The 12,237-nt window shown below is 46.7% G+C and overlaps 1 protein-coding gene across 1 annotated transcript; it reads right to left on the bottom strand.

The window, feature by feature from the left end:
* Positions 1–246: 246 nt before the first annotated feature.
* obi1 (ORC ubiquitin ligase 1) lies at positions 247–10,967 on the bottom strand. Its single transcript, XM_090207027.1, has 6 exons — positions 10,814–10,967; positions 10,202–10,337; positions 9,251–9,342; positions 5,070–5,291; positions 4,699–4,787; positions 247–2,739 (listed from the first exon to the last, which is right to left on the bottom strand). Exons 1-6 carry the CDS (start codon positions 10,883–10,885, stop codon positions 1,083–1,085), a joined length of 2,268 nt encoding a protein of 755 aa, XP_090063153.1. The 5' UTR covers positions 10,886–10,967; the 3' UTR covers positions 247–1,082.
* Positions 10,968–12,237: the final 1,270 nt, after the last annotated feature.

The raw sequence follows: 12,237 nt of genomic DNA, 5'->3' as shown, positions 1-12,237 counted from the left end.
GAACAGTGGGTTAACTGGTCTATGAACAGTGGGTTAACTGTCTGTTCAGTTAACTGTATTTCTGATCAATTTGATGTTATTTTAAAATGGACAAAATTTTTTTGATTTTCTTTAAAAAATACAAGGATATTTCAACGAGAGCCCAAACGTTTGAACGGTAGTGTGGGTCTCTGGCTAGATAACATGAAAAGGTCCAACCGCGTGTAAAGTGTCCATTGGTGACAGTCATTCTCAAAACAGTGATTATTTTTATTTAAATTACACCATCAAATTAAGTTTTATTTGTTGCAATAATTGGTCTACAAATTCCACAAAATGTACTGAAAATAACAGTTTTATTTTCAGGAATAATTTGATGCCAATACACACATACACATAAGCAACAGATTGAAAGAAGCGGTTAGCATTAGCAATAGTTTAAATGAAGGAGTTAGCATTAGCAACAGTTTGAAAGAAGCAGGTAGCATTAGCAACAGTTTGAAAGAAGCGGTTAGCATTAGCAACAGTTTGAAAGAAGCCGTTAGCATTAGCAACAGTTTGAAAGAAGCGGTTAGCATTAGCAACAGTTTGAAAGAAGCCGTAAGCATTAGCAACAGTTTGAAAGAAGCAGTTAGCATTAGCAACAGTTTGAATGAAGCAGTTAGCATTAGCAATAGTTTAAATGAAGCAGTTAGCATTAGCAACAGTTTGAATGAAGCGGTTAGCATTAGCAACAGATTGAAAGAAGCAGTCAGCATTAGCAAACAGATTGAAAGAAGCAGTCAGTATTAGCAACAGTTTGAAAGAAGCGGTTAACGATTGCAGTCTTGTGTTGCTAATGCTATGCCAAATGGTACCCTATTCCTCACATAATGAACTACTACTGTAGACCAGGGCACCTACGTAGGACTCCTGTCTAAAGTAGTGCACTATATAGGGAATAACATGACACTTGGGACTAAGACACCGTAAAGAAGGGAGCCTGGTCGCAGATTCTGCCAGGGCATCGCATCCCACAATTCCATAAAGAGCTGTCTCAAGAGATCAGAAACAGACTGGCGCCCGGGCTAGTCTACAGTGACGTGGGCGCCATGGTAACTCCATCACATAAACTTAGAATGTTTGGAGGGACTGCCGACGTCGAAAGGACTGCGAGACTTCCGTTTGGTGGCCTGACTAGGAGTCCCCGCGCTCTTCTCTCTCACAGCGTCTCCACCAGGTCTATCTGCCGAGCAGCAGTCAGACGAGATGTCATGGCGGTGGTTGGCTGAGGCCTGCCAGGCCGACGGCCCTCCTGGTCCTGTCCGGGTCTCTGTTAAGGGGTCAAACAGCAGGTCGAAGGACAGTTCATCGGTCTGAGACGGGTCCGAGAGGTGTCCCTGTTCTCTAGCAGGCCCCGTAGAGTCTAGAAGACTGTGGTCCCCGCTGCCATCGTCTCTCCCAGAGGAGGATCCAGACCCGGTTGCCGTCGTCGTAGATGTGGGCGCTAGAGAAGCTGCCCGAGTCGCTGACACTGTGACCGGAGAGGAAGAGGTTCCCTTTATCCCGAAACCCTCCGCCTCGGTCTGTCCACCTCCACCTCGGTCCTGCTCAGAGTCAGGGTCCAGGAAGAGTTCAGAGCAGGCCTCCACCTCAGGTACCAGGGTCACATCCAGTCTGAGGTCAAGGGTCAAATCCGGTGTGTCGGCAGAAGTCAGGGAGGAAGCCAGGGACAGGTGCGACCCTGCCGAGCCGCAGCTCTCTGGCCCCTCCAGCATCATAGAGTCCAGCTCAGAGATCTTATCCAGATAGGCTACGTCCATGAAGGCTTCGTCCGTGAAGGCTTCGTCCTCTGTCAGATCGCGGGACGTGGTGACTCCCGCGGTTTGGTTTCTCTCGCCGTGCCCCGACCCCGAAGACGTGTTGAGCTGCCTCCGATGCTCCTCCTCTCCGTTGTGATTGGGCGACGTCACAGAGGTCACGGAGGTTATATCAGAAGCCTTGCGGCTCTGCCAGGCTGCAGCCCAGAACAACGGCTCGGCGGCGGTGGAGAGTCCCGGCTCGGCTGCGTTACAGGAAGACACCCCGTTGGACAACTGAGCAGTGTGATTGGACCGTTTAGTTGCTACGGTGGAGACGCTGCTGCTACTGCTGGGTGTTACACTGTCCTCAAAACTGAGTCTCCTCAGATGGGTCACAGCCTTATAACCAAGCTTCTTGTCTTCACCAACACTGGGACTCTTCAGACTGAGAGAGCGGAAGGCGGAAGAGGGAGTGGAGAGCAGGAAGAGGTCAGAGGGAATGATGGCGTCAATCCTATCGGTATCTATAGAGTCTTTGTGTCCGAGGAGGGTCACGCCGAAACCTCTCCGGTGGTCCCGGAACGTGTCGGAGCCGGCGGCGTCGAGCTCCACGCCGTTAGAGGTCGTCAGGAGGTAGTTGTGGTGAGCGGACAACGTCTTGGATTCTCCCTCCAGACCGGAGCAGACGGAGGCCTTCTCCATGTCACTCAGACGCCTCGTCGTGGCACTGATCCTCTGATAGTGGACCCTGGTCCCGGCTTCACCTTCCCCAGAGGAGGTGCTCTCTGGACGGGCATCGGTGTGGCCCTGGGGTGCCTCTCTCGGGTTTCTCGGGAGCCTCTCCGCGACCCCTCCACCCCGAGTCTCCAGTTCTTCTATGTACTGGTCGCTACGTTCCAGAGCTTTCTTCAGGTGGTCCAAATCTCTTTCGTACTGATGGATCTTAGCTTCCAACGCTGCTACCGTGTACCGGCCAAACCTGAGGGGTGGTTCAGAGCAGAAAGATGGGAGTAAGAATTGAATTTGAGAGCATATAAATTCTATTTTGGGGGTAAAAACAATACATATATATCAAACTATACAGTGATATATATATATATATATATACACATACATACATGCAGTGGGGCAAAAAGTATTTAGTCAGCCACCAATTGTGCAAGTTCTCCCACTTAAAAAGATGAGGGAGGCCCGTAATAATTATTTTCCACCATAATTTGCTAATAAATTCTTTAAAAATCCTACAATGTGATTTTCTGGATTTTTTCCCCCCTTCATTTTGTCTGTCATAGTTGAAGTGTACCTATGATGAAAATTAAAAAGAGGAGAGAGGCCTGTAAGTGGGAGAACTTGCACAATTGGTGGCTGACTAAATACTGTTTTGCCCCACACCAAAGGGGGGGCACATTGCATTGAGGCAACAGGGAGCGCAAATAGTTGATCATATCAATGTGATTACAGATGGATATTAGTACATCTCACAACTGATAAACAGTCAGAAATACGTAGAACCCAAATCCGTAGACAGATAACATACAAAATGGATTCCAGATAAAAGATATTAACTATTGACCAAAAAACAATTTATTTTGAGAACATGAACAAATAGATTAGTCATTGTTTTTACCAAGAACATTCCACCCAGTCGTCCACTACCCTCCCAGCTGAAACCACTCCAGAACATTCCACCCAGTCGTCCACTACCATCCCAGCTGAAACCACTCCAGAACATTCCACCCAGTCGTCCACTACCATCCCAGCTGAAACCACTCCAGAACATTCCACCCAATCGTCCACTACCATCCCAGTTGAAACCACTCCAGAACATTCCACCCAATCGTCCACTACCATCCCAGCTGAAACCACTCCAGAACATTCCACCCAATCGTCCACTACCATCCCAGCTGAAACCACTCCAGAACATTCCACCCAGTCGTCCACTACCATCCCAACTGAAACCACTCCAGAACATTCCACCCAGTCGTCCACTACCATCCCAGCTGAAACCACTCCAGAACATTCCACCCAGTCGTCCACTACCATCCCAGCTGAAACCACTCCAGAACATTCCACCCAGTCGTCCATTACCTTCCCAGCTGAAACCACTCCAGAACATTCCACCCAGTCGTCCACTACCCTCCCAGCTGAAACCACTCCAGAACATTCCACCCAGTCGTCCACTACCATCCCAGCTGAAACCACTCCAGAACATTCCACCCAGTCGTCCACTACCATCCCAGTTGAAACCACTCCAGAACATTCCACCCAGTCGTCCACTACCATCCCAACTGAAACCACTCCAGAACATTCCACCACCATCCCAGCTGAAACCACTCCAGAACATTCCACCCAGTCGTCCACTACCATCCCAGCTGAAACCACTCCAGAACATTCCACCCAGTCGTCCACCACCATCCCAGTTGAAACCACTCCAGAACATTCCACCCAGTCGTCCACTACCATCCCAACTGAAACCACTCCAGAACATTCCACCACCATCCCAGCTGAAACCACTCCAGAACATTCCACCCAGTCGTCCACTACCATCCCAGTTGAAACCACTCCAGAACATTCCACCCAGTCCTCCACTACCATCCCAACTGAAACCACTCCAGAACATTCCACCCAGTCGGCCACTACCATCCCAGCTGAAACCACTCCAGAACATTCCACCCAGTCGTCCACCACCATCCCAGCTGAAACCACTCCAGAACATTCCACCCAGTCATCCACTACCATCCCAGTTGAAACCACTCCAGAACATTCCACCACCATCCCAGCTGAAACCACTCCAGAACATTCCACCCAGTCGTCCACTACCATCCCAGCTGAAACCACTCCAGAACATTCCACCCAGTCGTCCACTACCATCCCAGCTGAAACCACTCCAGAACATTCCATAAAACACACAACAGTAAAACACAGGACTTGTACGTACTTCTGAGGAGATCTACTGGCAACCTCCGCTTTCAACCTCACGTTCTCCTGGACCAGGTCAATAGTCTGACACCGCAACATCTTGTTAGCCTTGAGCAGAGGAACACAACTTTTTAGTTCATATATATACACATATATACACAATCCTGTTTCAGACATTGTTAGTTACATTGTGTATTGTCATCTTTGTATGTGTGGTACATTGATCTGATGATACCACAGTGACAAAACTGTTTTACTTTCGTGTCAAATTGACAGTTGACGACCCCAAAATTACAGGATTAATTTACACAAAGAACCATTCCAACGATTGTTCCCATGTTTTGCGCAAGTGAGCTCCACGTACAAGGACCATAAACGACTATAAAATACCCCTTTCAGTTTCTCCACATCCAGTTTGATCCGCCTGTAGCCATCTGTAGCCGCTCTCAGCTTGTTGCTCCACTCTTCCACAACGCCGGGGTCTAGACCCCGGTCTTCTCTCCGGCTGGCTGTTACAGTACAGGGATCTAGTACCGTCTTCAGCTGGGACTCCAGGATCTGGTTCTTGTTCCTCAGCTCTTCATTCTCTTTGAGGAGACCTTCCACTTCATCCTGAACGATAAAAAGACAAGATGTCCCACCATTGAATTGCATATAGAAGTCACATAGTGATTCAGAGGATCTCTGTGATGTAATAAGAGGATCTCTGATGTAATAAGAGGATCTCTGATGTAATGAGAGGATCTCTCTGATGTAATGAGAGGATCTCTCTGATGTAATGAGAGGATCTCTGATGTAATGAGAGGATCTCTGATGTAATGAGAGGATCTCTGATGTAATGAGAGGATCTCTGATGTAATGAGAGGATCTCTCTGATGTAATGAGAGGATCTCTGATGTAATGAGAGGATCTCTCTGATGTAATGAGAGGATCTCTGATGTAATGAGAGGATCTCTGATGTAGGCTCGGGGTTCTCAAACTGGGGGCCGCTAAATTATTCAGAGTTTGTTTTGTTTTTAAGTTATATACATATTTAAATTAATTGTGTCCAAAGTATACGTGGAATAAGTGTAATGGCAAAATGTCTAGAATTGCAGGATATTTAGCATTAAAGCTACAACAACTAAATCTCTCTGCCCCATGATGAAATGTGTTGAATTGCAGGAAATTAGCTAGAAAAATCTCTCTCCAATGCCAAGACGTGGGCCTTTAAATTGTTAACAGACGAATCAGGGCGCGAGCCTTGGTTAGTCCGGTCATGCACAGCCAAAGTCATAGTAAAACTCCTTGTATGCTAGTTTTTATTTTATATCTCACTCGAGTTTAAAAAGGGGGCCCCGGATGAAAAGGGGGCCCCAGATGAAAAGGGGGCCCCGGATGAAAAGGGGGCCCCAGATGAAAAGGGGGCCCCAGATGAAAAGGGGGCCCCAGATGAAAAGGTGGTCCCAGATGAAAAGGGGGCCCCAGATGAAAAGGGGGCCCCAGCCCCAAAAAGAGAAACCCTGATGCTACAAGGTGCTTTCAGAAAGTATTCGGGCCCCTTGACTTTCTCCACATCTTGTTACGTTGCAGCATTATTCTAAAATGGATTAAATTGTTTTTTTCCCCCTCATCAATCTACACACAATACCCCATAATGACATCACAATACCCCATAATGACATCACAATACCCCATAATGACATCACAATACCCCATAATGACATCACAATATCCCATGATGACATCACAATATCCCATAATGACATCACAATACCCCATAATGACATCATAATATCCCATAACGACAAAGTAAAAACAGGTTTTGAGAAATGTTTGCAAATGTATTAAACATAAAAACTGATATATCACATTTACATAAGTATTCAGACCCTTTACTCAGTACCTTTGGCAGCGATTACAGCCTGGAGTCTTCTTGGGTATGACGCTACAATCTTGGCACACCTGTATTTGGGGAGTTTCTCCCATTGTTCTCTGCAGATCCTCTCAAGCTCTGTCAGGTTGGATGGAGAGCGTCACTGAACAGCTATTTTCAGGTCTCTGTAGAGATGTTCGATCGGGTTCAAGTCCGGGCTCTAGCTGGGCCACTGAAGGACATTCAGAGACCTGTCCCAAAGCCACTCCTGCGTTGTCTTGGCTGTGTGCTTAGGGTCGTTGTCCTGTTGGAAGGTGAACCTTCACCCCAGTCTAAGCAGGTTTTCTGGAGTGGTTTTCATCAAGGATCTCTCTGTACTTTATCCCGTTCATCTTTCCCTCGATCCTGACTAGTCTCCCAGTTGCTGAAAAATATCCCCACAGCATGATGCTGCCACCACCATGCTTCACCGTAGGGATGGTATTGGCCAGGTAATGAGCAGTGCTTGGTACCCTTCCCCAGATGTGTGCCTGGACACAATCCTGTCTCGGAGCTCTACGGACAATTCCTTCGACCTCGTGGCTTGGTATTTGCTCTGACATGCACTGTCAACTGTGGGACCTTATATAGACAGGTGTGTGCGTTTCCAAATCATGTCCAATCAATTGAATTTACCACAGGTGGAAATCCAATCAAGTTGTAGAAACATCTCAAGGATGATCAATGGAAACAGGATGAACATGAGCTCTATTTCCAGTCTCATAGCAAAGGGTCTGAATACTTATGTACATACGTACACATTTAAAAAAAAAATATATATATATATATATATATACATTTGCAAACATCTCTAAAAACCTGTTTTCGCTTTGTCATTATGGGGTATTATATGTAGATTGATGAGGGGGGGAATGAATTTAATCCATTTTAGAATAAGGCTGTAACATAACAAAATGTGGAAAAAGTCAAGGGGTCTGAATACTTCTCTGAATGCTCTGTATCCCAAACTGCCAGAGGGGGGAAACTGATAAAGGAGACACTCAGACAGACTAACAGAGGGGGGAAACTGATAAAGGAGACACTCAGACAGACTAACAGAGGGGGGAAACTGATAAAGGAGACACTCAGACAGACTGCCAGAGGGGGGAAACTGATAAAGGAGACACTCAGACAGACTGCCAGAGGGGGGAAACTGATAAAGGAGACACTCAGACAGACTGACAGAGGGGGGAAACTGATAAAGGAGACACTCAGACAGACTGACAGAGGGGGGAAACTGATAAAGGAGACACTCAGACAGACTAACAGAGGGGGGAAACTGATAAAGGAGACACTCAGACAGACTAACAGAGGGGGGAAACTGATAAAGGAGACACTCAGACAGACTGCCAGAGGGGGGAAACTGATAAAGGAGACACTCAGACAGACTGACAGAGGGGGGAAACTGATAAAGGAGACACTCAGACAGACTGCCAGAGGGGGGAAACTGATAAAGGAGACACTCAGACAGACTGACAGAGGGGGGAAACTGATAAAGGAGACACTCAGACAGACTGACAGAGGGGGGAAACTGATAAAGGAGACACTCAGACAGACTAACAGAGGGGGGAAACTGATAAAGGAGACACTCAGACAGACTGCCAGAGGGGGGAAACTGATAAAGGAGACACTCAGACAGACTGACAGAGGGGGGAAACTGATAAAGGAGACACTCAGACAGACTGCCAGAGGGGGGAAACTGATAAAGGAGACACTCAGACAGAGTAACAGAGGGGGGAAACTGATAAAGGAGACACTCAGACAGACTAACAGAGGGGGGAAACTGATAAAGGAGACACTCAGACAGACTGCCAGAGGGGGAAACTGATAAAGGAGACACTCAGACAGACTGCCAGAGGGGGGAAACTGATAAAGGAGACACTCAGACAGACTAACAGAGGGGGGGAACTGATCAAGGAGACACTCAGACAGACTGCCAGAGGGGGGAAACTGATAAAGGAGACACTCAGACAGACTAACAGAGGGGGGAAACTGATAAAGGAGACACTCAGACAGACTAACAGAGGGGGAAACTGATAAAGGAGACACTCAGACAGACTAACAGAGGGGGGAAACTGATAAAGGAGACACTCAGACAGACTAACAGAGGGGGAAACTGATAAAGGAGACACTCAGACAGACTGCCAGAGGGGGGAAACTGATAAAGGAGACACTCAGACAGACTAACAGAGGGGGGAAACTGATAAAGGAGACACTCAGACAGACTGCCAGAGGGGGGAAACGGATAAAGGAGACACTCAGACAGACTAACAGAGGGGGGAAACTGATAAAGGAGACACTCAGACAGACTGCCAGAGGGGGGAAACTGATAAAGGAGACACTCAGACAGACTAACAGAGGGGGGAAACTGATAAAGGAGACACTCAGACAGACTGCCAGAGGGGGGAAACTGATAAAGGAGACACTCAGACAGACTAACAGAGGGGGGAAACTGATAAAGGAGACACTCAGACAGACTGCCAGAGGGGGGAAACTGATAAAGGAGACACTCAGACAGACTGCCAGAGGGGGAAACTGATAAAGGAGACACTCAGACAGACTGCCAGAGGGGGGAAACTGATAAAGGAGACACTCAGACAGACTGCCAGAGGGGGAAACTGATAAAGGAGACACTCAGACAGACTGCCAGTAGAAACATGCAGCATATGTAGCTTACTTCATATTCCCTCAACAAAAGCTCTCCCCTGGTCTTTCGGAGGTGTTTCTTCACAGAATAGCTCTCGTTGGACTCGCTCTCATTTGTCCCCCCTAAAAATAACACACAACAACAACAACAAAAAAACAGGAACCACAGTAGGGAATCAGTTCACGAACACAGAATTGTAACTCTGCCACCTTGAGCGAACGTCACATCAACAGTTGCCACAAAGTGCTTTACAGGTATCCAGCCTCGTCTAGACCCCAAACAGTGAGTACTACACAGCAACAGTTACCACAAACTGCTTTACAGGTACCCAGCCTCGTCTAGACCCCAAACAGTGAGTACTACACAGCAACAGGGAAAAAACCTCCCTAGAAGGAAGAAACCGTGAGAGGAACCAGACTCTGGGGTGGGGGTGGGGGGGGGGGGCTTTCTCTTCTAATTTATATTATGCAGAGATAACCTGGTTGACATAATATGCAGAGATAACCAGGTTGACATATTATGCAGAGATAACCTGGTTGACATAATATGCAGAGATAACCTGGTTGACATAATATGCAGAGATAACCAGGTTGACATATTATGCAGAGATAACCAGGTTGACATAATATGCAGAGATAACCAGGTTGACATAATATGCAGAGATAACCTGGTTGACATATTATGCAGAGATAACCAGGTTGACATATTATGCAGAGATAACCTGGTTGACATAATATGCAGAGATAACCTGGTTGACATAATATGCAGAGATAACCTGGTTGACATAATATGCAGAGATAACCTGGTTTACATATTATGCAGAGATAACCAGGTTGACATAATATGCAGAGATAACCTGGTTGACATATTATGCAGAGATAACCAGGTTGACATATTATGCAGAGATAACCAGGTTGACATATTATGCAGAGATAACCAGGTCGTCATATTATGCAGTAGCTGTTAAACCATTACTCGTACCTATAATCTCCCTGCACGGGTTCTCTGAGGTGATGGGAACTCGGCATGAAGGACATTGACTAGCCTTCTTCAGCCAGATGTCCATGCAGCCAGAACAGAACACGTGGTTATTGGCACAGATAACGGGGTGGCGGACCTGCAGATAGCAATGTTAAAAAGAAAAAATGAGTTATTTTAATGATCGATTGCAATACAACTATCCGTGCATTGTAGGCACTGAGCTATTGTGAGATGAATCAATGAATAGTTCAACTATAGTTAATATTTGGCATTGCAAAAACTTCCTACTAAAATTGCACCAAGATGCTAGCTTAGCTAAGCTAACAACACATGATCTGCAGCCGCAGATCAAGAATTGGTCGATGTAATTAGTCAACAAATGTGTAACTAACTAGCCACCCACAGACAAATATGAGTAGCTAATCGATAGAAGGTTCAAAATGTACATCACTTGCTAAATTAATATTTACTAGGCAAGGAAGCTAACGTTAGCTACGTTGGCTAATCAACAGCTAACTAGCATAGCTAGCATTTCTGTCAACGTGAATAGTTGCATTGGCTAAAACACGTTGTTCCAAAACGGAAAGCACAACAAAATATAAACTGAATTACCTTTCCAAGGCAGATCTGGCATGATATGGGTAAAGTTAGAGAAATAGTCACGTTTTGAAAGTTGTTTGCCATTGTTTTTTTGCTCAAGAGTTTCGACGAGAAACGACAACAACAAAAAGCACCGCCTTCAAAACCACATAACTACGGAAAGCCAAACGGTAGAAAATGTACCGCTGCTCTGGCTTTGCGTTTCAAAGACAGACAAACGACATCACAGTTCAGGACCATAGACAGCACCTGACAGAAAACCTGTGCCTTTCAACCTCAGGCAGGACAGACATGGGGATATTGTTTTTTTCATTAACATTTTCAACTTTTTTTTTAAATGTATGTTTTTAACAAAATAACAGAATTATTAAAAGTAAAAATAAAATCTATTTCCACTCTACAGTCAAAAGAAATCTGGTAAAACTGATCTCAAATCCAACTCCCCAGAAATTGCAGTCTATACCCCTCAAACTTAACTCTCGACCTTGAAGCCAGTTCTACTGTGTTTTTTTTTACATTGTTCCCCTCTAATCAGGGACTGATTTAGACCTGGGACACCAGGTGTGTGATTCCCCTCTAATCAGGGACTGGTTTAGACCTGGGACACAAGGTGGGTGATTCCCCTCTAATCATGGACTGATTTAGACCTGGGGCACCAGGTGGGCGATTCCCCTCTAATCAGGGACTGATATAGACCTGGGATACCAGGTGGGTGATCCCCCTCTAATCAGGGACTGATTTAGACCTGAGACACCAGGTGGGTGCTTCCCCTCTAGTCAGGGACTGATTTAGCCCTGGGACACCAGGTGGGTGATTCCCCTCTAGTCAGGGACTGATTCAGCCCTGGGACACCAGGTGGGTGATTCCCCTCTCTAATCAGGGACTGATTTAGCCCTGGGACACCAGGTGGGTGATTCCCCTCTAATCAGGGACTGATTTAGCCCTGGGACACCAGGTGGGTGATTCCCCTCTAATCAGGGACTGATTTAGCCCTGGGACACCAGGTGGGTGATTCCCCTCTAATCAGGGACTGATTTAGACCTGGGACACCAGGTGGGTGATTCCCCTCTAATCAGGGACTGATTTAGACCTGGGACACCAGGTGGGTGATTCCCCTCTAATCAGGGACTGATTTAGACCTGGGACACCAGGTGGGTGATTCCCCTCTAATCAGGGACTGATTTAGACCTGGGACACCAGGTGGGTGATTCCCCTCTAATCAGGGACTGATTTAGCCCTGGGACACCAGGTGGGTGATTCCCCTCTAATCAGGAACTGATTTAGACCTGGGACACCAGCTGGGTGATTCCCCTCTAATCAGGGCCTGGTTTAGACCTGGGACACCAGGTGGGTGATTCCCCTCTAATCAGGGACTGATTTAGACCTGGGACACCAGGTGGGTGATTCCCCTCTAATCAGGGACTGATTTAGCCCTG

This window comes from Oncorhynchus mykiss, chromosome 18 (genome assembly GCF_057628025.1).
Source record: "Oncorhynchus mykiss isolate SJ-2025 chromosome 18, ASM5762802v1, whole genome shotgun sequence".
Lineage (NCBI taxonomy): Eukaryota > Metazoa > Chordata > Actinopteri > Salmoniformes > Salmonidae > Oncorhynchus > Oncorhynchus mykiss.
Note: the sequence above shows the minus strand (reverse complement) of the source record. Positions and strands in the feature narration are given on the sequence as shown.

Coding starts and splice junctions, on each gene's coding strand:
- obi1 (XM_090207027.1), bottom strand. CDS start 10,885: ATGGCAAACAACTTTCAAAACGTGACTATTTCTCTAACTTTACCCATA. Junction 9,343..10,201: donor CCCGTGCAGGGAGATTATAG/GTACGAGTAATG, acceptor TGTTATTTTTAG/GGGGGACAAATGAGAGCGAG. Junction 5,292..9,250: donor TTTTGTTGAGGGAATATGAA/GTAAGCTACATA, acceptor TTTATCGTTCAG/GATGAAGTGGAAGGTCTCCT.